General features: G+C 52.0%; 1 protein-coding gene across 1 annotated transcript in view; it reads right to left on the bottom strand.

Annotated features, from left to right (window-relative positions):
* Positions 1–2,991: 2,991 nt before the first annotated feature.
* Positions 2,992–25,931, bottom strand: part of LOC149271902 (peroxisomal ATPase PEX6-like) — a 30,623-nt gene continuing 7,683 nt past the window's right edge. The window contains exons 3-17 of the mRNA XM_089507020.1: positions 22,981–23,064; positions 21,425–21,527; positions 17,329–17,465; positions 11,670–11,781; positions 9,933–10,141; positions 8,095–8,290; positions 7,362–7,438; positions 6,740–6,890; positions 6,373–6,578; positions 6,196–6,257; positions 5,926–6,034; positions 5,135–5,251; positions 3,777–3,854; positions 3,306–3,445; positions 2,992–3,152 (exon numbers count right to left, since the gene is read on the bottom strand). Coding sequence (XP_089363146.1) covers positions 2,992–3,152; positions 3,306–3,445; positions 3,777–3,854; positions 5,135–5,251; positions 5,926–6,034; positions 6,196–6,257; positions 6,373–6,578; positions 6,740–6,890; positions 7,362–7,438; positions 8,095–8,290; positions 9,933–10,141; positions 11,670–11,781; positions 17,329–17,465; positions 21,425–21,527; positions 22,981–23,064 — 1,942 coding nt within the window. The remainder of the gene's footprint in view (positions 3,153–3,305; positions 3,446–3,776; positions 3,855–5,134; positions 5,252–5,925; positions 6,035–6,195; positions 6,258–6,372; positions 6,579–6,739; positions 6,891–7,361; positions 7,439–8,094; positions 8,291–9,932; positions 10,142–11,669; positions 11,782–17,328; positions 17,466–21,424; positions 21,528–22,980; positions 23,065–25,931) is intronic.

A 25,931-nucleotide genomic window follows, 5' to 3' on the forward strand; every position in this document is an offset into this window, starting at 1 on the left:
ACTGCAGTCCGGACTGTCGTGACCTCCAAGCCTGTGTCTGAGCCCATAATAATACAGCCCTATTCTATGTACACAGCCTGAGCCGCATCCTTACTGCGCCGAGAACTCACAACCATGGTCAGAGCCACACGGCACCTATAGGGGAATTACACGATGTCCGCTTAATATAAAAAAAACAAAAAAACTAATTGAGGAAATAGCAAGTGAGGCAAACAAAGAGTTAACAGAGCACGGGGTATGGGGGAAAAAACCTATATGATGGGAAGATGGTGATAAAAGAGAAAGGTATCATGAGCTGGAAGAAGGAGTTGCAAGATTAACGTAACACGGCTTGGGAGCTGGGAGGCAAAATGCTTGGAATTATGGGGGCATAAGGGGGCAAATATTAAGGGCATTGGAATTCAATGGACAGATGCCAGTCGCAGTAGACCGAGTCGGTTGGGATATAAGAAACGGCGAATGCACGGTGCAGTTACAAAGGGTTTAGGATGTTGGGAGTGGAGGGACATAAAATAAAGGGGGTAATTATCAGAGAGTAGCCATGATATACAGGGGGGTAAGAGGCGTGGAAAGACGAATGGCGACTGCAAAACAAAAAGGACAAATTGCAGCCGATTGGGGAAGAGTTTGATAAAAACAAGAGATTTCAGAGAATAAAAGCCTCAAAGAAATGGAGAAAAGCGGAAACCATTAGAGGCTCCCAGCTCTGAAAATCAGACAAATCTCTGGGCAGCAACCCATATGACGGGAAACAGAAGCCCGTAGCGTGTCCGCGGGAGGGAAAGCCGGTCTGCGGACCCCCAGGACAATTAATCATCCACAAAAACACATTTTTCCCAATAGCAACACCAAGGTCGCACCTGCACAACTCCGGCCCCCAGGGGCTGAGGGAGACCCCAGGTCGGCATCTCAATTAAAACTTCTTGTTTTCACAGAATTCATGGCCATTCTGTGGCCCTCAAGGACTGGAGCTGTGCAGCCCTGATCTGGGTCATTAATATACAAGTTAATAAGACCCTTAATGTGATCTCTGTGGTTTCCAACAGTAAGCAGGAGGTTCGGCAGGATTTACGTTTCGATTATTATGGGTTTTGTACAATAGAATAAAGTAGAAAGAAAGTACAACGTAACGCAGTCGTCCCGAATGATTCCTACAAGCTAGGGGAACGACATCGGAGTATAATTCCCACGCGGCATTCCTCATTCCTTTACAAATATCGCTATCCCACGGGATCCCCGGCCGAGTGCCGCCGAGTCCCAGGATATTAAATAAGTGGAGTCTTGGGGGTAATAAATATTGGAGGCTTGGGGGTAACAAATACTGGGGTCTTGGGGGGTAATGCTAACGATACACGATGCCATCAGTAGCATCAGTCCCCAAACACGTTTGTCTCTTGCGTACGCTAAGCGTGTCGGTGATCTCTCATGTAAGACTCACGAGCCTGGAGTCGGCGCATGTCATACGGCGGAAACCGGCGACCAGCTCACCTTATAAAAGGATCAGCAACTAAATTGCGCCTTGACAGCAGCTCAATAATTTATTAAAATGATATTTTGTTAAAATTATGTTTTATTAACCACAACAAAAGTTACAAGTTCTACAAAGATTATCAGAAACCACAATAATTCTGGATCCGGGACCAGTTCCTCCTGACTTAGCAGCAGGTGACCCTCAGGTGAGCAAATGTCAAACTCTAAAAGGAGAGCAGTACCTGGGTCAGCCCTGTGACGGGACCGACCTGTACCCCCAAATATATATCCCAAAGCCCAAGGGCTAAACATAGAACCTCAGAGTCAGACGGGAAGGAATGAAGTATTCGGTGGAAAAAGGGATCCAAACTCCAGGAGGCTTTAAATGTACATTTGTCACAACTCGTTAACCCGATCGTACCAAAATTTGTATTTTTGATAACCCCCCCATATGTCCCGTGTATTCCCCCCCTCACGCATCGTCGGGCAGGGTGCTCGGCGATCAGATCACTTACTCTGAATTCCAATCACAGGAATTTTCTTATTTGTAGAAACATTGGCAGAAATGTGACGCATTTCTGTGTTTTAAATCAATTTCATATATAATATATTTCATATTTATATCTCTGACAACCATCCCTACCAATCACACTGTGATTATCCCACTTATATCTAAACGACATATATACCTTATAAATGTATTTATTCACAACCATCATTAGGATTCACAGGAGCAAAATGGATCAGTGATAGCAGCCATAACTGGAGCCGTACATGTTACTAGCCGATCTGATCCCCGTCTACCTGCCATGTTACCCCTATAGATCTGATCCCCATCTACCTGCCATGTTACCCTTATAGATCTGATCCCCGTCTACCTGCCATGTTACCCCTATAGATCTGATCCCCATCTAACTGCCATGTTACCCCTAGAGATCTGATCCCCGTCTACCTGCCATGTTACCCCTAGAGATCTGATCCCCGTCTACCTGCCATGTTACCCCTATAGATCTGATCCCCATCTAACTGCCATGTTACCCCTAGAGATCTGACCCCCGTCTACCTGCCATGTTACCCCTAGAAATCTGATCCCCGTCTACCTGCCATGTTACCCCTAGAGATCTGATCCCCATCTACCTGCCATGTTACCCCTAGAGATCTGATCCCCATCTACCTGCCATGTTACCCCTAGAGATCTGATCCCCATCTACCTGCCATGTTACCCCTAGAGATCTGATCCCCATCTACCTGCCATGTTACCCCTAGAGATCTGATCCCCATCTACCTGCCATGTTACCCCTAGAGATCTGATCCCCATCTACCTGCCATGTTACCCCTAGAGATCTGATCCCCGTCTACCTCCCATGTCACCCCTATAGATCTGCTTTCTGTATACCTGCCATGTCACCCCTATAGATCTGCTTTCTGTATACCTGCCATGTCACCCCTATAGATCTGCTTTCTGTATACCTGCCATGTCACCCCTGGGTCAGTGCTGGCACAGAGTTTAGTTCCTCCGTCTCAGTCTCCGTGTCTCACGAGATGTGGAGGGGCAGAGAACTGCCTCCGGATGCTCTCATAACGCTGCAGCTCACGGGCTGACACTGATGGACGGAGACACTCTGCAGCCTGCACAAAATGCTCCATGCCGATTACAAGACCTTCAGCTGGGACTTCCTGCCCTGTAAAGACACAACCACAGGACGAGTGAAGAGAACTCCCAAATATAAAGCTCCTGGGGTCACGGTGCAGTCGGGGAGAGAGGACATTCAGCTCTCCTGCAAATTCTTGAATAGACCCCTCCGTATCCCCTCCAGCTTGCCCTCAGCACTCACCCCGCTCCAGACGTTCAATCTTCTCCTTAACAGCTCTCATCATAGCATCGGCACAAAGTGCATAGAGATCAGCACCGGACAGCGCCGCAGGACAGCGCGCGATCACCTGAGAGAGATCCATCGCCGGCTCCAGGGAGAACCTGTCAAAAAACCACGCGATGTATAAAATGCAGGAACCGGGGATCCTATATATAGAAATAGATATTTATAGATAATTATTACAGAGTACAGCAGACTCTGGTCACCGCTGATTAACCTAAACTATCCATACCTAGGATAAAGCAAATGATGCATCCACTCACATCATATGGCGGTAAAAGGTTTTATATTTTATATCTGCAGGACGCGGGGTGTATGGCAGTGACTCCCTAGTTAGTTTATACATCTCACGCCCTGCAGGGGGCAGCACTGTACACACGCCAGGCAGTAACATGGAAAAATCACACGTGCCAAACATGCTCACATACTCACTTGCGTGTTATTGCAGACAAGACTCTCAGCTGGGACTCACGATCTTCATTAACCCCAACGTAAAGCAGCTTGTCAAACCTGGCAGAGAAAACACATCCGTGTCAATGCGGGGCAGATACTGTACTGCCACCACCACCACCACCGGTATCACTACCAGAGAGAAGAAACACATCCGTGTCAATGCGGGGCAGATACTGTACTGCCACCACCACCACCACCGGTATCACTACCAGAGAGAACACATCCGTGTCAATGCAGGGCAGATCCTGTACTGCCACCACCACCGGTATCACTACCAGAGAGAACACATCCGTGTCAATGCAGGGCAGATACTGTACTGCCACCACCACCACTGGTATCACTACCAGAGAGAAGAAACACATCCGTGTCAATGCGGGGCAGATACTGTACTGCCACCACCACCACCACCGGTATCACTACCAGAGAGAACACATCCGTGTCAATGCGGGGCAGATACTGTACTGCCACCACCACCACCACCGGTATCACTACCAGAGAGAATACATCCGTGTCAATGCGGGGCAGATACTGTACTGCCACCACCACCACCGGTATCACTACCAGAGAGAAGAAACACATCAGTGTCAATGCGGGGCAGATACTGTACTGCCACCACCACCACCACCGGTATCACTACCAGAGAGAAGAAACCCATCAGTGTCAATGCGGGGCAGATACTGTACTGCCACCACCGTCACCACCACCGGTATCACTACCAGAGAGAAGAAACACATCCGTGTCAATGCAGGGCAGATACTGTACTGCCACCACCACCACCACCACCACCACCGGTATCACTACCAGAGAGAAGAAACACATCCGTGTCAATGCAGGGCAGATACTGTACTGCCACCACCACCACCACCACCGGTATCACTACCAGAGAGAATACATCCGTGTCAATGCGGGGCAGATACTGTACTGCCACCACCACCACTGGTATCACTACCAGAGAGAAGAAACCCATCAGTGTCAATGCGGGGCAGATACTGTACTGCCACCACCACCACCGGTATCACTACCAGAGAGAACAAACACATCCGTGTCAATGAGGGGCAAACATCCAAAACGTGCCTCTCTTCTAGCACCGTGGAACAGTCCCATGTTTAGAAAGATCTGTGTCCTCTTCAGCAGGGACCGGACCCAGACCTTCGGCCGTTATGCGGCCACCCATGAGCACTCTGGCAAAACACTCAGGGAGCTCCTAACCTGACATTCGTTTGCCACCTTTGCCTGAACATCAGACATTACAATGTTAAGGTTATCGAATATCATTAAAGCCCCCCAGTGAGCCCACCAAAAGGCGGAGGTGGGGCAGGTTAGAAGACGCTGTTTACCTCCCTGGTCGCAGTAAAGCGGAATCCAGCAGGTCGGGGCGGTTTGTAGCTCCGATCACAAAGACGTCATTCGAGGAGTGAAGACCATCCAGCTCTGCCAGCAACTGGGAGACCACCCTGGAACGGACACACGCGTAAGAAATGTATGTAATACATATGTAACAGATTTATATATGACCAAAGACCACCTCATCTCCTTTCAGTGCCATGGAGGGAAAGAAAGGGAAAATACTTCAGCGTGTTAACCGGCTGGCACTGCAGGCAGAAGGTTGCCCCAGGGCCACTACCCCTGCTCTTGGAGTTGGGGGAAGGTTGGGGTCTTTAGTGGCGCCATAAAAAAGAAAAGATAATTCAGCCCAAACAAACAATATAAACCGAGATGCAAAAGAATCATTCAGATAATGGAGCACGAGAAGTCCAGACGTGTCCTCCAGGTGCACATGGAGAGCATGTGAAGTCCAGGCGTGTTCTCCAGGTGCACATGGAGAGCATGTGAAGTCCAGGCGTGTTCTCCAGGTGCACATGGAATCAGTTGAAAACAGAAATAGTGAAATTAGTGAGCACTGAAATGGAATCTTGTAACCGACCCGTTTACACTATAGAAGCTCCCGGCTCAGCACGGCCCCCAGAGATTGCATCAGAAGGCGCTGTACCCCGTAAGGCACTGTATATGACATCATGAAGATGTCAATCAGGAGGGGCAGCTAGGGCTGCTGCCCTAGGTCGGGCCCGGGATAGTGTAAAAGGTAAACATGTCGCCGCTTGTAGCCCCTATATCATCTTCTACTCACCTGTCCATCACTCCACCCGAGTCTCCGCTCTTTCCTCGATTGGGAGCCAAGGAATCCAATTCATCAAAAAACACGATGCAAGGAGCAGCTGCACGAGCGCGAGCGAACACTGAGGACCAAGGGAAGAGGCGTCATGGAGAAGGAATAGGGGCAATACCGGCCTCAATACACACCCAACCCCACCCTGGGGAACATCACAAAAAATAGGCCGAGTATGTGGGAGCGGGATGCTGGACAGGAGAGAGGGGGAAAAAAAAAGGCTACACAAACCTTCTCGGACATTCTCTTCGCTCTGTCCCACATACATATTTATTAATTCTGGTCCTTTCACGCTGAAAGAAAGAGAGAGATATTTAATGTACCTCTAATTAAATTCCCCTGTCTACTTACCCCCTTAAAAAGCCCTTCCACCACCTCCCACTCTGGATCTTCACCCAAAAGATTTACCTTAGGAAGGTCATGGCGCACTCAGTGGCCACAGCTTTGGCCAGCAAGGTTTTTCCAGAACCAGGGGGACCATAGAGCAGAACCCCCGACCTCCGGAGACCCAGAGATAGAAGCTCTGGATGCTCCAGAGGAAGCTGCACCGTATCGAGGAGATGGCGTTTGACATCATGCAGTCCTCCGACATCCTGCCAGCGCACGCAGGGGACCTGACAAGACAAACACGGAACAGGAAGGGGTCAAGGCGGGGGAGATCACGAAACAGGAAGGGGTCAAGGCGGGGGGGGTCACGAAACAGGAAGGGGTCAACGCGGGGGATTCGGATGACACGTGACCTGGAGAACTATAAACCCAGAAATTAAAAGCAAACCTTGGGTGCCCCGACTGCCTGAGAATGAGAGTCCTGCAGCTGTGCAAGCGCTTCTTCAAAATCCTGGGAAGTCACTGGAAAACCGGCAGCCAGAAGACTCTCTTCATCCTCCTCAGTGAGAGCGCTGTGGAGAGAGGCTCCCGTGAGAGCGCTGCAGAGAGAGGCTCCCGTGAGAGCGCTGCAGAGAGAGGCTCCCGTGAGAGCGCTGCAGAGAGAGGCTCCCGTGAGAGCGCTGCAGAGAGAGGCTCCCGTGAGAGCGCTGCAGAGAGAGGCTCCCGTGAGAGCGCTGCAGAGAGAGGCTCCCGTGAGAGCGCTGCAGAGAGAGGCTCCCGTGAGACCTGCCTCAGGTAAGGAGTGAGCCAAGACACAGCCAAGGAGCAACATGAGATGAAGGAGAAGAGGAGACCAGACCGTGGAACAGAGCGAGCCGAGACAGGTTGGGAGCGGGTTAAGATGGGAGACAGAGCGTTGTTGCTGGTTGGGGGGGGGCGAACGGAGACAGAGCGTTGACGCTGGCTGGGGGGGGCGAACGGAGACAGTTGGCTGGGGGGGGGCGAACCCAGACAGGTCGCTGGAAGCTGGAGTAAGAGAAAAAAAGCAGAAAATACAGCAAAGTTCTCACCATGAGTGTCCGATCCTGGCACACGCGATCCGGCTGGCATTTGAAAGCAGAGCACAGAGGTCGCCCAGCACAAAACCCTGATACACGGAGGAAAGAAACATTACACACGAGTACACCGCCAGTCTGTATCCGCGTGTCCTCCGATATCACCCCCACCGCACGATCTGTATCTGCGTGTCCCCCGATATCACCCCCACCGCACGATCTGTATCCGCATGTCCCCCGATATCACCCCCACCGCACGATCTGTATCCGCGTGTCCTCCAATATCACCCCCACCGCACGATCTGTATCTGCGTGTCCCCCAATATCACCCCCACCGAACGATCTGTATCCACGTGTCCCCCAATATCACCCCACCGCACGATCTGTATCCGCTTGTCCCCCAATATCACCCCCACCGCACGATCTGTATCCGCTTGTCCCCCAATATCACCCCCACCGCACGATCTGTATCCGCGTGTCCCCCAATATCACCCCCACCGCACAATCTGTATCCGCATGTCCCCCGATATCACCCCCACCGCACGATCTGTATCCGCGTGTCCCCCGATATCACCCCCACCGCACGATCTGTATCCGCGTGTCCCCCAATATCACCCCCAACGCACGATCTGTATCTGCGTGTCCCCCAATATCACCCCCACCGAACGATCTGTATCCGCTTGTCCCCCAATATCACCCCCACCGCACGATCTGTATCCGCGCGTCCCCCAAGATATCAGTCACTCACTGCAGTCCTGCGGGCCAGTTGGCTAATGCTGACGTCCCGGCTGAGCGGCAGAGGAGTGGTGAGAGCGGTCAGCATTGAACCGCGTTGGTCTTCTGAGGGGGAATCCAGAAAAACCTCATGGACAAAACAGGACCGCACATCCGCAGGAATATCACCCGGGCAGGAGGACGTGGCAACTATCAGAAGGGGCAGAAACCTGCAGGACAGAGGGCAGATCAGGAAGGTCAATTCAGGGGCAGGAGGGGAGACCGAGCCTCAAAGCACCCCTCGCCCCAGTTAATACAAAGTCCAGGAAAAGACCAATGTTTAATTTTCTTTATTATTATTATTATTATGTTTTTTTATTCAGGGGCTCCTGACTCATAGTTATATAGTTACATAGTTAGATAGGCTGAAAAAAGACCTGCGTCCATCCAGTTCAGCCTTTCCTATATCTGTTAATTTGTTGCTGTTGATCCAAAAGAAGGCAAAAAACCCCAGTTTGGCTCTTTTCCAATTTTGCAGTAACCAGGGAAAAAATTCCTTCTTGACCCCAAAATGGCCGTCAGATTTCTCCTTGGATCAATAAGCCGTTTCCCCATGATTAAAGATTATATCCCTGAATATTATGTTTTCCCAAGTATCCATCCAGTTGCTGTTTAAACGTCTGTACAGACTCAGATAAAACTACCTCTGCAGGCAGAGAATTCCACATCCTTACTGCCCTTACTGTAAAAAACCCTTTCCTCTGCCTTAGACTAATCTCCTTTCTTCCAGTCTAAACGCATGACCACAATGGTTTGTATCGCCCCCCCCGAATATATTTCTATAATGTATATCGGCCCCGAATATATTTCTATAATGTATATCGGCCCACATATATTTCTATAATGTATATCGGCCCCGAATATATTCCTATAATGTATATCAGCCCCGCATATATTTCTTTAATGTATATCGGCCCTGCATATATTTATATTATGTATATCGGCCCCGCATATATTTATATAATGTATATCGGCCCCCCGAATATATTTATATAATGTATATCCGCCCTGTATATATTTATATAATGTATATCGGCCCCGCATATATTCATATAATGTATATCGGCCCCCCGAATATATTTATATAATGTATATCCGCCCTGTATATATTCATATAATGTATATCGGCCCCCCGAATATATTTATATAACGCTATCATATCCCCTCTGAGGCGCCGTTTTTCTAAACTAAACAGATTTAAATTTGTTAACCTTTCTTCATAACTATAGCGCTCCATTCCTTTTATTCATTTTGTAGCCGCCTCTGCACCCTTTCTAGTGCTATAATATCCTGCTTTAGAACAGGTGCCCAAAATTGCACAGCATATTCAAGGTGCAGCCTTACCATTGATTTATACAGAGGCAAAATATTTTTATCCCTCGAATTGATGCCCCTTTTTATACACGACAATACCTTACTGCCTGACTGACATCGCACATTGAGGCCTAGTTTGTCGTCTATAACAATTCCCAAATCCTTCTCATTTGTCGTTACCCCTAATTCACTATCTTTATCATACTGCCTGTTGTAAGCAATAGAATGCCTCGGTCTTAATCACCCATTGGACACATTAATGAAAGTCTATGGAGGAATGGACATTATTATTGTTGCCATAAAGCATCAGCTCGATGTGTTCGGACCGGGAAAGTCACCCACAATATCACATAACTGACAACAATGGCGGCTCCGGGTCCGCAGAAAGGGAGTTTCTAGGAATTAAATGAGATAAAAAAAAGCTAAAAACGGAAAGTAAATCACATAAAAGCTCCCAAAGTCTAGCGGTAATGAGGGTTGTGAGAGACGTGGCATTACCCGTGTGGCTCTTTGTCCTCTAGGAGCAGACTACGGAAGGCAGAAACAGTCCTGCTGTCTTCACTGGAGCCGTCTCTCTCCTTCCCCAGCATTTCAACGTGGCTGAGCAGCAGGACACACGGCCGGAGATCAGCGGCGCGGGAGAACATTGCGTGGAGTCGGGACACGCTGCCGGAGCTGCTCTCTTTGCGCAGACCGGCACACTCCATCTAACAAGCAGACAGCGGGCATTTAATGACACGGATAGAACAGCACAACACGCCTTCACACTTCATGAAAGACACGCAATCGGTCACGCTGTGTCACTGTGATGGGAGTTCCTTTCCTGCGGCTCTTTCCTCTCGTATCTTTGGCTGTTGTTGCTCTTCGGTCCTGTACTGCAGAATAGTCACACGTATGCTAACATCGTTCATATCGACACACAGACCGTATGAGCTAACTCGCATATAGCGCCATGAACTTTGGCCTACTGTCCAATTAGAATCCAGTTGCTCTCTCAACACCCCGTTCTGTTATAAAACGTATTAATCGTGTCCACTTATTGACTGCAGTGTACTCTCGATCGTGGACAATGGCTAAGCCGACACAAGCTTTCCCGACGTTGCTCAGATAACCCGAAGCTAAGCGGCTAGCAGCATTTGTGTTAAACTGCGTGAGTTGGATTTACATTATTTTGGGATCTGAACTTGTTTGCTGACAGAAGGTGCTTCTCGTCCGCTCTCAGTCACTTTATTTAATGCTTCTAATACTGGCGTCTGTGGCCGTAAGGGAAGGGGTGATGGACTTTTGGAATCATCGAAATCCTGAAGCTGCCTGAACTTTGGGAAAGGCAACTTCTCTACATTGGTTAAGGTGGTGGAGTTCTGATAGAGAGTGGTCATTGCTGCCTCATCTGCCATTGGGTTCCAACTCTGCTCCTGCATTACAGTGACATTAGTGCTGGTTGAGCACCCGGTTCCAGGACCTCCAGGACTTCTGCTGCTTCACTCTAACACCAGAAGCTAACAGGCAAACTTAACCTGGATTCAAAAACACCAACCAAAGGGTCAGGGCAAGCAGAGCAAAATCAAAGTTTATCCAAAGTCACAAAGGCCTCCAAAGATCACCAAGAAGCCTGTTCCTTCCACAGAAGGAAGACGGACGCTGAACCAAACAGTCGCAAAGGCCTGAAAACCTAGACGCCAGAGCAAGGTTGTGATGTCAAACTTTACAAAGAGTGGTGGTGATATGAACATCATATAATTACCCACCTGAAATTACTGCCCAAACACATTAGACAATGTCAGGGGTCAGAGGAAGGTTCTTAGGTCCCGCTTTTTGTTTTTTACAGAACATTCTGACTGCGATGTTTTGATCATTTCCCCATTCTAGTCTGGTGTTCCTCCATTCACCTGCAGAAGGGTTTCTCATCGAGAACTTGTTCCTTCTTAGTCATCATAAACTTGTCGAAATATTGCCATTTACTTCCATTTTGGATATAAGATATTGATTTTCTATGATTTGATGTTGAGGAGGTAGAAGTACAGAATGCATAATGATATCTGCCTCTGATATTCACATGATCAGAAACAGCATACAATGGCCGACAGCTTCATGTCGAGAGAGCACGAGATGCCCCACTGAACTCAGCTAAAGACACAAAAAAAGGTCTCTTTTTGTTACTACAGACAAAGCTCTTTTAGTAACAAAGGGGGTTTGTGGCTGTATACTAACAGAGGTTTGTGGATAACGTCTGACCTGATAGAGATGCAGGTTAAGCCGGCTGCACACAGCTTTCATCACGGTCACTTTTCCGCTGCCACTCGGACCACAGAACAGGACCCTGCCGCGTGCTGGCAGAACGTCACCTCTGCAAAAAAAGATGGCAGCCACTATATAAACACTGTCAACCCTTCAGGCCTATGTATAAAAAAAAAACACTCCAAAGTGGCCAGTGCTGGGAATACCTGAGCCACATGAGACAATATGTCAGGGCCAGAAATTCAAGATCTTCATGGAGGTGACACAAAACACATACCATTCACAGCCACATCAACATACACTCACACATTCTACTCTCAGCCACACCAACACGCACACATTCTACTCTCAGCCACATCAACATACATTCACACATTCTACTCTCAGCCACACCAACACACACGCACACATTCTACTCTCAGCCACACCAACATACACTCACACATTCTACTCTCAGCCACACCAACACACACGCCCTTATTCTACTCTCAGCCACATCAACATACACTCACACATTCTACTCTCAGCCACACCAACACACACGCACACATTCTACTCTCAGCCACACCAACATACACTCACACATTCTACTCTCAGCCACATCAACACATTCTACTCTCAGCCACACCAACACACACGCACACATTCTACTCTCAGCCACACCAACATACACTCACACATTCTACTCTCAGCCACATCAACGCACACGCACACATTCTACTCTCACCCACATCAACGCACACATTTTACTCTCAGCCACATCAATGCACATGCACACATTCTACTCTCAGCCACATCAACGCACACATTCTACTCTCAGCCACATCAACGCACACATTCTACTCTCAGCCACATCAACGCACACGCACACATTCTACTCTCAGCCACATCAACATACACTCACACATTCTACTCTCAGCCACATCAACATACACTCACACATTCTACTCTCAGCCACATCAACGCACACGCACACATTCTACTCTCAGCCACACCAACACACACGCACACATTCTACTCTCAGCCACACCAACACACACGCACACATTCTACTCTCAGCCACACCAACACACACGCACACATTCTACTCTCAGCCACATCAACACACACGCACACATTCTACTCTCAGCCACATCAACGCACACGCACATATTCTACTCTCAGCCACATCAACGCACACATTCTACTCTCAGCCACACCAACACAAGCACACATTCTACTCTCAGCCACATCAACACACACGCACACATTCTACTCTCAGCCACATCAACACACACGCACACATTCTACTCTCAGCCACATCAACACACACGCACACATTCTACTCTCAGCCACATCAAGACACACGCACACATTCTACTCTCAGCCACATCAACGCACACGCACACATTCTACTCTCAGCCACATCAACGCACACATTCTACTCTGTCACATCAACGCACATTCTACTCTCAGCCACATCAATGCACACGCACACATTCTACTCCCAGCCACATCAACGCACACATTCTACTCTCAGCCACATCAATGCACACATTCTACTCTCAGCCACATCAACGCACACGCACACATTCTACTCTCAGCCACATCAACATACACTCACACATTCTACTCTCAGCCACATCAACATACACTCACACATTCTACTCTCAGCCACATCAACGCACACGCACACATTCTACTCTCAGCCACACCAATACACACGCACACATTCTACTCTCAGCCACACCAACACACACGCACACATTCTACTCTCAGCCACATCAACACACACGCACACATTCTACTCTCAGCCACATCAACACACACGCACACATTCTACTCTCAGCCACATCAACGCACACGCACATATTCTACTCTCAGCCACATCAACGCACACATTCTACTCTCAGCCACACCAACACAAGCACACATTCTACTCTCAGCCACATCAACACACACGCACACATTCTACTCTCAGCCACATCAACACACACGCACACATTCTACTCTCAGCCACATCAACACACAAGCATACATTCTACTCTCAGCCACATCAACACGCACGCATACATTCTACTCTCAACCACATCAACGCACACGCACACATTCTACTCTCAGCCACATCAACGCACACGCACACATTCTACACTCAGCCACATCAACGCACACGCACACATTCTACTCTCAGCCACATCAACGCACACGCACACATTCTACTCTCAGCCACATCAACGCACACGAACACATTCTACTCTCAACGCACACATTCTACTCTCAGCCACATCAACACACACGCACACATTCTACTCTCAGCCACAAACGCACACGCACACATTCTACTCTCAACCACATCAACGCACACGCACACATTCTACTCTCAGCCACATCAACGCACACGCACACATTCTACTCTCAGCCACATCAACGCACACGCACACATTCTACTCTCAGCCACATAAACGCACACATTCTACTCTCAACGCACACATTCTACTCTCAGCCACATCAACACACACGCACATATTCTACTCTCAGCCACATAAACGCACACGCACACATTCTACTCTCAGCCACATCAACGCACACATTCTACTCTCAGCCACATGAACGCACACGCACATATTCTACTCTCAGCCACATAAACGCACACGCACACATTCTACTCTCAACCACATCAACACACAAGCATACATTCTACTCTCAGCCACATCAACGCACACGCACACATTCTACTCTCAACGCACACATTCTACTCTCAGCCACATCAACACACACGCACACATTCTACTCTCAGCCACATCAACGCACACGCACACATTCTACTCTCAGCCACATCAACGCACACGCACACATTCTACTCTCAGCCACATCAACGCACACGAACACATTCTACTCTCAGCCACATCAACGCACACATTCTACTCTCAGCCACATCAACACACACGCACACATTGTACTCTCAGCCACATCAACACACACGCACACATTGTACTCTCAGCCACATCAACATACACGCATACATTCTACTCTCAGCCACATCAACGCACACATTCTACTCTCAGCCACATCAACACACACGCACACATTCTACTCTCAGCCACATCAACGCACACGCACACATTCTACTCTCAGCCACATCAACGCACACGCACACATTCTACTCTCAGCCACATCAACGCACACGAACACATTCTACTCTCAGCCACATCAACGCACACATTCTACTCTCAGCCACATCAACACACACGCACACATTGTACTCTCAGCCACATCAACACACACGCACACATTGTACTCTCAGCCACATCAACATACACGCATACATTCTACTCTCAGCCACATCAACGCACACATTCTACTCTCAGCCACATCAACACACACGCACACATTCTACTCTCAGCCACATCAACGCACACGCACACATTCTACTCTCAGCCACATTAATGCACACATTCTACTCTCAGCCACATCAATGCACACGCACACATTCTACTCTCAGCCACATCAACGCACACGCACACATTCTACTCAGCCACATCAACGCACATGCACACATTCTACTCTCACCCACATCAACATACACTCACACATTCTACTCTCAGCCACATCAACATACACTCACACATTCTACTCTCAGCCACATCAACGCACACGCACACATTCTACTCTCAGTCACATCAACGCACACGCACACATTCTACTCTCAGCCACATCAACGCACACAAACACATTCTACTCTCAGCCACATCAACGCACACGCACACATTCTACTCTCAGCCACATCAACGCACACGCACACATTCTACTCTCAGCCACATCAACGCACACGAACACATTCTACTCTCAGCCACATCAAAGCACACATTCTACTCTCAGCCACATCAACACACACGCACACATTCTACTCTCAGCCACATCAACATACACGCATACATTCTACTCTCAGCCACATCAACGCACACGCACACATTCTACTCTCAGCCACATCAGCACACACGCACACATTCTACTCTCAGCCACATCAACGCACACGCACACATTCTACTCTCAGCCACATCAACGCACACGCACACATTCTACTCTCAGCCACATCAACGCACACATTCTACTCTCAGCCACATCAACACACACGCACACATTGTACTCTCAGCCACATCAACACACACATTCTACTCTCAGCCACATCAACGCACACATTCTACTCTCAGCCACATCAACGCACACGCACACATTCTACTCTCAGCCACATCAACGCACACGCACACATTCTACTCTCAGCCACATCAACGCAGACGCACACATTCTACTCTCAGCCACATCAACGCACACATTCTACTCTCAGCCACATCAACGCACACATTCTACTCTCAGCCACATCAACACACACGCACACATTGTACTCTCAGCCACATCAACATACACGCATACATTCTACTCTCAGCCACATCAACGCACACATTCTACTCTCAGCCACATCAACACACACGCACACATTCTACTCTCAGCCACATCAACACACACGTACACATTCTACTCTCAGCCACATCAACGCACACGCACACATTCTACTCTCAGCCACATCAACACACGCATACATTCTACTCTCAGCCACATCAACGCACACATACTACTCTCAGCCACATCAACACATACGCACACATTCTACTCTCAGCCACATCAACGCACACATTCTACTCTCAGCCACATCAACACACACGCACACATTGTACTCTCAGCCACATCAACACACACGCACACATTCTACTCTCAGCCACATCAACACACACGCACACATTCTACTCTCAGCCACATCAACGCACACATTCTACTCTCAGCCACATCAACACACACGCACACATTCTACTCTCAGCCACATCAACGCACACGCACACATTCTACTCTCAGCCACATCAACGCACACGCACACATTCTACTCTCAGCCACATCAACGCACATATTCTACTCTCAGCCACATCAACGCACACGCACATATTCTACTCTCAGCCACATCAACGCACACATTCTACTCTCAGCCACATCAACGCACACATTCTACTCTCAGCCACATCAACGCACACGCATACATTCTACTCTCAGCCACATCAACGCACACATTCTACTCTCAGCCACATCAACGCACACATTATACTCTCAGCCACATCAACGCACACATTCTACTCTCAGCCACATCAACACACACGCACACATTCTACTCTCAGCCACATCAACGCACACTCACACATTCTACTCTCAGCCACACCAACATACACTCACACATTCTACTCTCAGCCACATCAACACACACGCACACATTCTACTCTCAGCCACATCAACGCACATTTCCGGACAGGTGTTTGAGAAGAGGAAATTTCTGTAGAGGAGACTTTCCGCATCCGGTCCGCTAAAGGAACCTTGGGAGTGGACATGTTGTCCAGTAAGGTCATCCTTGTAAAGTTTGACGCCGGGGCCCTGCTTCTAAATCCCGAATAGAAGGGACACCCGAGGTCTTGAAATCTTACGAGACGTCACATCTTACTCTGTTAAGGATGGGCATCAAAAATGTAACACAACTCCCTCTTCTTGGGACGGGTGACAGTAGGAAAGCTCTGAGCGTTGAAAGGTGCCTACAGGCAACCACCTTAGACTACAAGGGACCCTCATATATAATACTCACGCATCCAGGAGATGAGGCTGCAGAACACGACACATCTCATCCACGGCCTGCGAGAGACCTGCCGGGGACACGCTGCTCCAGAACACGTGACCATCACGGGAAGGAAAGGACGGGACAAAGCTGTGAGCGCTTCCTTCCTAATTAAAAAAAACGAGCCCGCGAGCCCGGTCAATGTGCTAACCCCCAGACACACCGCCAAGGGGGTCCCTGTCATGGGTCTTCGTCCCTGCGGCAGTCGGTTTGTGAGCAGGGCAGCTGGTAACGGATGCTTAGCAGGACATCGTTAAGTGGATATTACATAAACGTGTTTTATTCCTCGTATCAGATTAACCCCTTAATGACTGCAAAAAGCAAAGCATGACAGACAACCAACTGTATGCCAGTGAAATGGTTAAGTGTTCTGATGCAGAAATCCAAAGGGCCTTTCTATATTCAAGGCCTTAAATTGGCCTCAAACACAAAGTGCAGAGCACATGGTCAATCAATAGCGGTTAATAGTAGCTACATATATATTCATACAGTAAACGTTATTCAATGACTGCAGTGAGATTCATAAAACACGGACTCCTTTATAACACTCGTAGTACACTTTGTAGAACACTTTGGGACAAAGGCTGTTTTCACATTTTTCAGTGTTGCTGTAATTTTCCTCTCTCTCACTTAATGCACACATTAAATATATTTAAAAGCAGGGCTGCACACACAGCACCTGCCCCGGGGTATCACTAGCTGTACAGCGTGAATATAGCGACAGTCTCTTGTATCCCCACCTGCACACACAGCCCCTGCCCCGGGGTATCACCGGCCGCACACACACGGCCCCGCCCCGGGGTATCACCGGCCGCACACACACGGCACCCGCCCCGGGGTATCACCGGCCGCACACACACGGCACCCGCCCCGGGGTATCACCGGCCGCACACACACGGCACCCGCCCCGGGGTATCACCGGCCGCACACACACGGCACCCGCCCCGGGGTATCACCGGCCGCGCACACACGGCCCCCGCCCCGGGGTATCACCGGCCGCGCACACACGGCCCCCGCCCCGGGGTATCCCCGGCCGCGCACACACGGCCCCCGCCCCGGGGTATCCCCGGCCGCGCACACACGGCCCCCGCCCCGGGGTATCCCCGGCCGCGCACACACGGCCCCCGCCCCGGGGTATCCCCGGCCGCGCACACACGGCCCCCGCCCCGGGGTATCCCCGGCCGCGCACACACGGCCCCCGCCCCGGGGTATCCCCGGCCGCGCACACACGGCCCCCGCCCCGGGGTATCCCCGGCCGCGCACACACGGCCCCCGCCCCGGGGTATCCCCGGCCGCACACACACGGCCCCCGCCCCGGGGTATGCCCGGCCGCACACACACGGCCCCCGCCCCGGGGTATGCCCGGCCGCACACACACGGCCCCCGCCCCGGGGTATGCCCGGCCGCACACACACGGCCCCCGCCCCGGGGTATGCCCGGCCGCACACACACGGCCCCCGCCCCGGGGTATGCCCGGCCGCACACACACGGCCCCCGCCCCGGGGTATGCCCGGCCGCACACACACGGCCCCCGCCCCGGGGTATGCCCGGCCGCACACACACGGCCCCCGCCCCGGGGTATGCCCGGCCGCACACACACGGCCCCCGCCCCGGGGTATGCCCGGCCGCACACACACGGCCCCCGCCCCGGGGTATGCCCGGCCGCACACACACGGCCCCCGCCCCGGGGTATGCCCGGCCGCACACACACGGCCCCCGCCCCGGGGTATGCCCGGCCGCACACACACGGCCCCCGCCCCGGGGTATCCCCGGCCGCACACACACGGCCCCCGCCCCGGGGTATCCCCGGCCGCACACACACGGCCCCCGCCCCGGGGTATCCCCGGCCGCACACAAACGGCCCCCTTTTCCGGGGTATCCCCGGCCGCACACACACGGCCCCCGCCCCGGGGTATCCCCGGCCGCACACACACGGCCCCCGCCCCGGGGTATCCCCGGCCGCACACACACGGCCCCCGCCCCGGGGTATCCCCGGCCGCACACACACGGCCCCCGCCCCGGGGTATCCCCGGCCGCACACACACGGCCCCCGCCCCGGGGTATCCCCGGCCGCACACACACGGCCCCCGCCCCGGGGTATCCCCGGCCGCACACACACGGCCCCCGCCCCGGAGTATCCCCGGCCGCACACACACGGCCCCCGCCCCGGGGTATCCCCGGCCGCACACACACGGCCCCCGCCCCGGGGTATCCCCGGCCGCACACACGGCCCTCGCCCCGGGGTATCCCCGGCCGCACACACACGGCCCTCGCCCCGGGGTATCCCCGGCCGCACACACACGGCCCTCGCCCCGGGGTATCCCCGGCCGCACACACACGGCCCTCGCCCAGGGGGAACCCCGGCCGCACACACACGGCCCTCGCCCCGGGGTATCCCCGGCCGCACACACACGGCCCTCGCCCCGGGGTATCCCCGGCCGCACACACACGGCCCTCGCCCCGGGGTATCCCCGGCCGCACACACACGGCCCTCGCCCCGGGGTATCCCCGGCCGCACACACACGGCCCTCGCCCCGGGGTATGCCCGGCCGCACACACACGGCCCTCGCCCCGGGGTATGCCCGGCCGCACACACACGGCCCTCGCCCCGGGGTATGCCCGGCCGCACACACACGGCCCTCGCCCCGGGGTATGCCCGGACGCACACGCGGCCCCCGCCCCGGGGTATGCCCGGCCGCACACGCGGCCCCCGCCCCGGGGTATGCCCGGCCGCACACGCGGCCCCCCGCCCCGGGGTATGCCCGGCCGCACACGCGGCCCCCGCCCCGGGGTATGCCCGGCCGCACACGCGGCCCCCGCCCCGGGGTATGCCCGGCCGCACACACACGGCCCCCGTCCCGGGGTATCCCCGGCCGCACACAAACGGCCCCCTTTTCCGGGGTATCCCCGGCCGCACACACACGGCCCCCTTTTCCGGGGTATCCCCGGCCGCACACACACGGCCCCCTTTTCCGGGGTATCCCCGGCCGCACACACACGGCCCCCTTTTCCGGGGTATCCCCGGCCGCACACACACGGCCCCCGCCCCGGGGTATCCCCGGCCGCACACACACGACCCCCGCCCCGGGGTATCCCCGGCCGCACACACACGGCCCCCGCCCCGGGGTATCCCCGGCCGCACACACACGGCCCCCGCCCCGGGGTATCCCCGGCCGCACACACACGGCCCCCGCCCCGGAGTATCCCCGGCCGCACACACACGGCCCCCGCCCCGGGGTATCCCCGGCCGCACACACGGCCCTCGCCCCGGGGTATCCCCGGCCGCACACACACGGCCCTCGCCCCGGGGTATCCCCGGCCGCACACACACGGCCCTCGCCCCGGGGTATCCCCGGCCGCACACACACGGCCCTCGCCCCGGGGTATCCCCGGCCGCACACACACGGCCCTCGCCCCGGGGTATCCCCGGCCGCACACACACGGCCCTCGCCCCGGGGTATCCCCGGCCGCACACACACGGCCCTCGCCCCGGGGTATGCCCGGCCGCACACACACGGCCCCCGCCCCGGGGTATGCCCGGCCGCACACACGGCCCCCGCCCCGGGGTATGCCCGGCCCCCGCCCCGGGGTATGCCCGGCCGCACACACGGCCCCCGCCCCGGGGTATCCCCGGCCGCACACACACGGCCCCCGCCCCGGGGTATGCCCGGCCGCACACACACGGCCCCCGCCCCGGGGTATGCCCGGCCGCACACACGGCCCCCGCCCCGGGGTATGCCCGGCCGCACACACGGCCCCCGCCCCGGGGTATCCCCGGCCGCACACACGGCCCCCGCCCCGGGGTATGCCCGGCCGCACACACGGCCCCCGCCCCGGGGTATGCCCGGCCGCACACACGGCCCCCGCCCCGGGGTATCCCCGGCCGCACACACGGCCCCCGCCCCGGGGTATGCCCGGCCGCACACACGGCCCCCGCCCCGGGGTATGCCCGGCCGCACACACGGCCCACGGCCCCCGCCCCGGGGTATGCCCGGCCGCACACACACGGCCCCCGCCCCGGGGTATCCCCGGCTGCACACACACGGCCCTACCCCAAGCTTGTTACCTGGTAGAGACTGGTGTGGATGGAATCTGCAATGAAACCCATGCCCGGCTCGGTCCCTGCAGCTCCCTCTATCCTGCGCACCTTGAAGTAAAGGTCAGGACACCTGAGTAAAAGGACAGAATTCTCACATTTAACACCATTTTTTGGGACACCAAATTAAAGGAGGCTGAGCCTCAATAGAGCTCCCTGTCCTACCCAGAAGAGCTGACACTCATCACATAACTAAGAACAAGGGGTCGTAAAGCAGAGAATATTTAAGACAACCTGGACTTTTGGAATATTTAAGGCCTTCCGGCCGCTTTATTTGAAGATCCAGATTTTAGGGAGATACCTTTGTGAAGGATAACCGGATGCCTTGCCAGTTGTGGCATCAACTTTTTTTAAAACTATTTCGCTAATAACAGCCTCCTAGGGGTTAAGCCCCATAAACAGGCTGTCAGAGGTGAAGTAAGCTTCGTCGGGATTGACCAGCAGGGCCGGACTGGGACTGAAAAGCAGCCCTGGAAACATTTGGAGAGCGGCCCCATATAGTTTATCTGGCGGTCGCGCTCTTATACCCACACGCACCCCTTATACATACCCGAGTCACACTATTTACCATACAAATAACTATAAAACATTCTTTTTATCACATTATTTGTATTAAAATGCCAGAAAGCAAAGTGTTAAAAGGCCCTAATAAATAAATACATTAAATATAACGGAATCAAAACATTTCCTACCGCAAACATTTTTAGATGAAAAAGTTCCATTTTATTCAGTGGAACAAAACAGCGATCACATTATTCTTCACCATATTCTTATAAGAAACTTTTATTTCTTTATTAATTCATGTAAACTATTTTTTTCATATTTAAGAAAAGATGCAATTGAGAATTTTTTTTTTGTTTTTATTTCCTTTTATTTGCACATCTGCCCCCAAAAGGCATATAGGGGGTTAAAAGGCATATCATGGGGCAGTCTGCCTCCAGAGAAGCCTTATGCCCCCCTAACCCCCCCCGACATACCACTGCTTCTGACTCCCTGATGTCTTGTGGGGGCAGCAGGTGGAGGCCGGCGTTCATCAAAGTGGCCGGTGTGCATGCACCGCGCGGCCCAATGGCCGTGGCTAAGCACTTCGTCCGTCCCCTTTTAAGACTTTAATTTCATCAGGTGCCGGTGGCCGGTGGAGGCGGCTTTCAGTCCCACTCGCAGTCACTCAGTGACTGTTTTGAATGTTGGTCTGCCGGCCGCCCGGCCCACCGGGAAATTTTCCGGTGAACCAGTCCGGCCCCGTTAATCAGGATTAATATAATGGCAGGCATCGGCAATCACTATCAGCAGGGTAAATGGAACAAGGAGGGAGGCAAAAGGGTAGACACCGGTGGCACCGGGGACAGGACCGGTGGCACCGGGGACAGGACCGGGCTGGAAAGAAGGTAACACGTCGATGGGAAGCTCCTTTATTGGAGGAGGCTTTCTCAGCGATGGGTACTCGTGGCTCCCCATATACCTTTAGTGCAGGCAGTGAGGATGGAAGGGGAGGAGAGGGATACTGGGAAGGTGAAGCCGCCTACCTGACCCCAATCTTTGGATGGTTCGGTGAGAACTCAGCATGGGATAGAGTAGAGATGCACAAAATATCCCCGACTTGCACCACCCTGCGGGGAAGAAAAAGCAGTTAAAGACACGCCAACAGAACTACGCTGTGGTAGAGACAGACGCCGTGTATAACCTCATTACATCTGCAAGGAAATGGCGAGATTAAAGCGGATGTTCCACTCAGACAAGATGTATACTGAACTCCGATCCGATTCTTTTCAGTTTGTACGGCGGATGGAAAGCCGGATCACATGCTGATTTTCTGGAGTAAAATGTACTTTCTTTGTGCTACTTCTGGCGTTGGGATTTATTCTTTTTCTTAGTCTGCTTCCTGGTTGTAATTTTTGTTTAACCATTCATTTCCTGTGCTGTTATGTGACCAATTCCCCCTCTGTTTCTGGATAGTTGGCAACGTAGTGCTTCACGATAGCAGCATTTTCAGTTTCTTGCAGCACTTGCCGCGAGCGTCGGCCATAGTTGGTGTATGACAAAAGCATCTACTCATAAAAATATATATCTATTTTTTTTTTTACATTAAACATTTTATTTGAATTTAAAAAGAATATTACTGATCACATAGTGATTGGTGAGCTGGGCTCCATTGACCAGCACAGTTGTCTACAGTACCTGTAGTCAACCTGCAGGGACAGACCCTCTGGGAACTCTTATTTTGAACAGTCTTTTTTTATGCTCCCAGAAGCACTCTTGGTGCTGACCTTTTTCTTTGTGTTGCTGAACACCTGGACTTTTTATATACCCTCTTCTCTTATGCTTAATTCTTTGTTTAATGTATTGTCTATTTCACTATGCTAGCAAAATCACTAGATTTCATTTCATATATATATATATATTTCAACAAACTTGCTTGTATACATGACCTTTTTCTATCCCATGCTTTTAACCTCCTAGCTCTTACTGAAACCTGGATCCCCTCCCATGACACTACTGCTTCTGCTGCACTCTCCTTCGGAGGACTACACTTCAGCCACACTCCTAGGCCTGATGGCAGAAAGGGTGGTGGTGTAGGCATCCTTCTCTCACCTCACTGCACCTTCCAGAATATACCAAGCCCTCCCTCCCTCTCATTCTGTTCCTTTGAAGCTCACACAATCCGTCTTTTCTCTCCACTCTCTCTTCAAATTGCTGTCATATATCGCCCTCCAGGTCCTACCTCGCAGTTCTTTGACCACCTTTCTGCCTGGCTCCCTTTCTTCCTCTCTCCTAATATCCCCTGTCTTATTCTGGGTGACTTTAACATTCCTCTAGATATATCTAACAACTCTGCTAGCTCCAAACTCCTCTCCCTAACATCCTCCTCTGGTCTCTCTCAATGGACTAATTCCCCTACGCACACCGAGGGACACTCACTTGATCTGGTTTTCTCCAGATCATGCTCCCTTTCAGACTTCTCCATCTACCCGTTCCCTCTGTCTGACCACCACCTTCTATCCTTTTCTCCAGTGCTAACCCCTAACAAGACAAACTTACAGCGTTCACCTCATACTTGTAGGCCATTACCAGACAATACCATTACCCAACTGTCAGCCTCACTTGAACCTCTCTTACCTTCCATGTTAACCCTTTCCTGCCCAGACACAGCAGCCTCTTTTTATAACAACACACTTGCTTCATCCCTCGACACCATAGCTCCAATTACTACAAGTTACCCCCGACAAGTTAAACGCCAACCATGGCATACCAAAACCACACGGTTTCTTCAGAAGTGCTGCCGCACGGCTGAGCGTTACTTCAGAAAATCCAAATCCAGCGAAGACTTTAATCACTATAAATTCATGCTCCACACCTACAACTCTGCCCTCTCTCTCACCAAACAGCTCTACTTCTCCACTCTCATATCCTCTCTTTCTTCCAACCCACGACGCCTTTTTTCTACTTTCAACTCCCTTCTCTGTCCCTCCACACCCACACCACAAACCTCTCTCACTGCCCAAGATCTTGCTACCCACTTCAAAGAGAAGATCGAGACTATTAGAAAAGACCTCTCTTCCTTACAACTCCCTCCTACACCACTCAACACCACTCTCTCCACTCCTACTATACTAACTGCCTTTTCCCCTACAACCGAAGAAGAGATAGCCACTCTTCTTTCTTCCTCTCACCCAACAACCTGTCCCCTCGACCCCATCCCTTCACACCTCACAAAGTCTCTATATCCATCCCTTGGTACATCACTTACCCACCTATTTAATCTTTCTCTATCATCTGGAACTGTACCATCTGCCTTCAAGCATGCGCTAATCACACCAATTCTAAAGAATCCTTCCTCAGATCCCGTCTGTTTGACTAACTACCGCCCTATCTCTCTGCTTCCTTTTATCTCTAAGCTGCTTGAACGGATTGTGTACAACCGCCTCATTAACTTCCTCTCCTCTAATTCCCTCCTTGACCCTCTACAGTCTGGTTTCAAACCCCTTCACTCTACTGAAACAGCTCTAACAAAAGTCTCCAATGACTTGCTCTCTGCCAAAGCAAAAGGTCACTTCTCTATTCTAATTCTACTGGATCTCTCTGCTGCTTTCGATACTGTTGATCACCACCTTCTTCTACACTCACTTACTTCTATAGGCATTCGAGATACAGCTCTCTCCTGGATCTCCTCATATCTGTCTAACCGTTCCTTCTCTGTCAACTTCTCTGGCAAGACATCATCACCCCTTCCACTTTCGGTTGGTGTCCCCCAAGGTTCAGTCCTTGGCCCTCTGCTGTTCTCTCTTTATACTTCCTCTCTTGGCACACTAATCAACTCATTTGGCCTCCAGTATCACCTATATGCAGATGATACCCAAATCTACCTGTCTTCTCCTGATCTCTCTCCATCTCTCCTGTCCCGTATTACCAATTGCTTGTCTGCTATTTCTTCATGGATGTCACAACACTACCTGAAACTTAATCTTTCTAAAACTGA

This window comes from Sceloporus occidentalis, unplaced genomic scaffold (genome assembly GCF_023333645.1).
Source record: "Sceloporus occidentalis isolate IW3139 unplaced genomic scaffold, rSceOcc1.0.p SCAF_451, whole genome shotgun sequence".
Classification (NCBI taxonomy): Eukaryota; Metazoa; Chordata; class Lepidosauria; order Squamata; family Phrynosomatidae; genus Sceloporus; species Sceloporus occidentalis.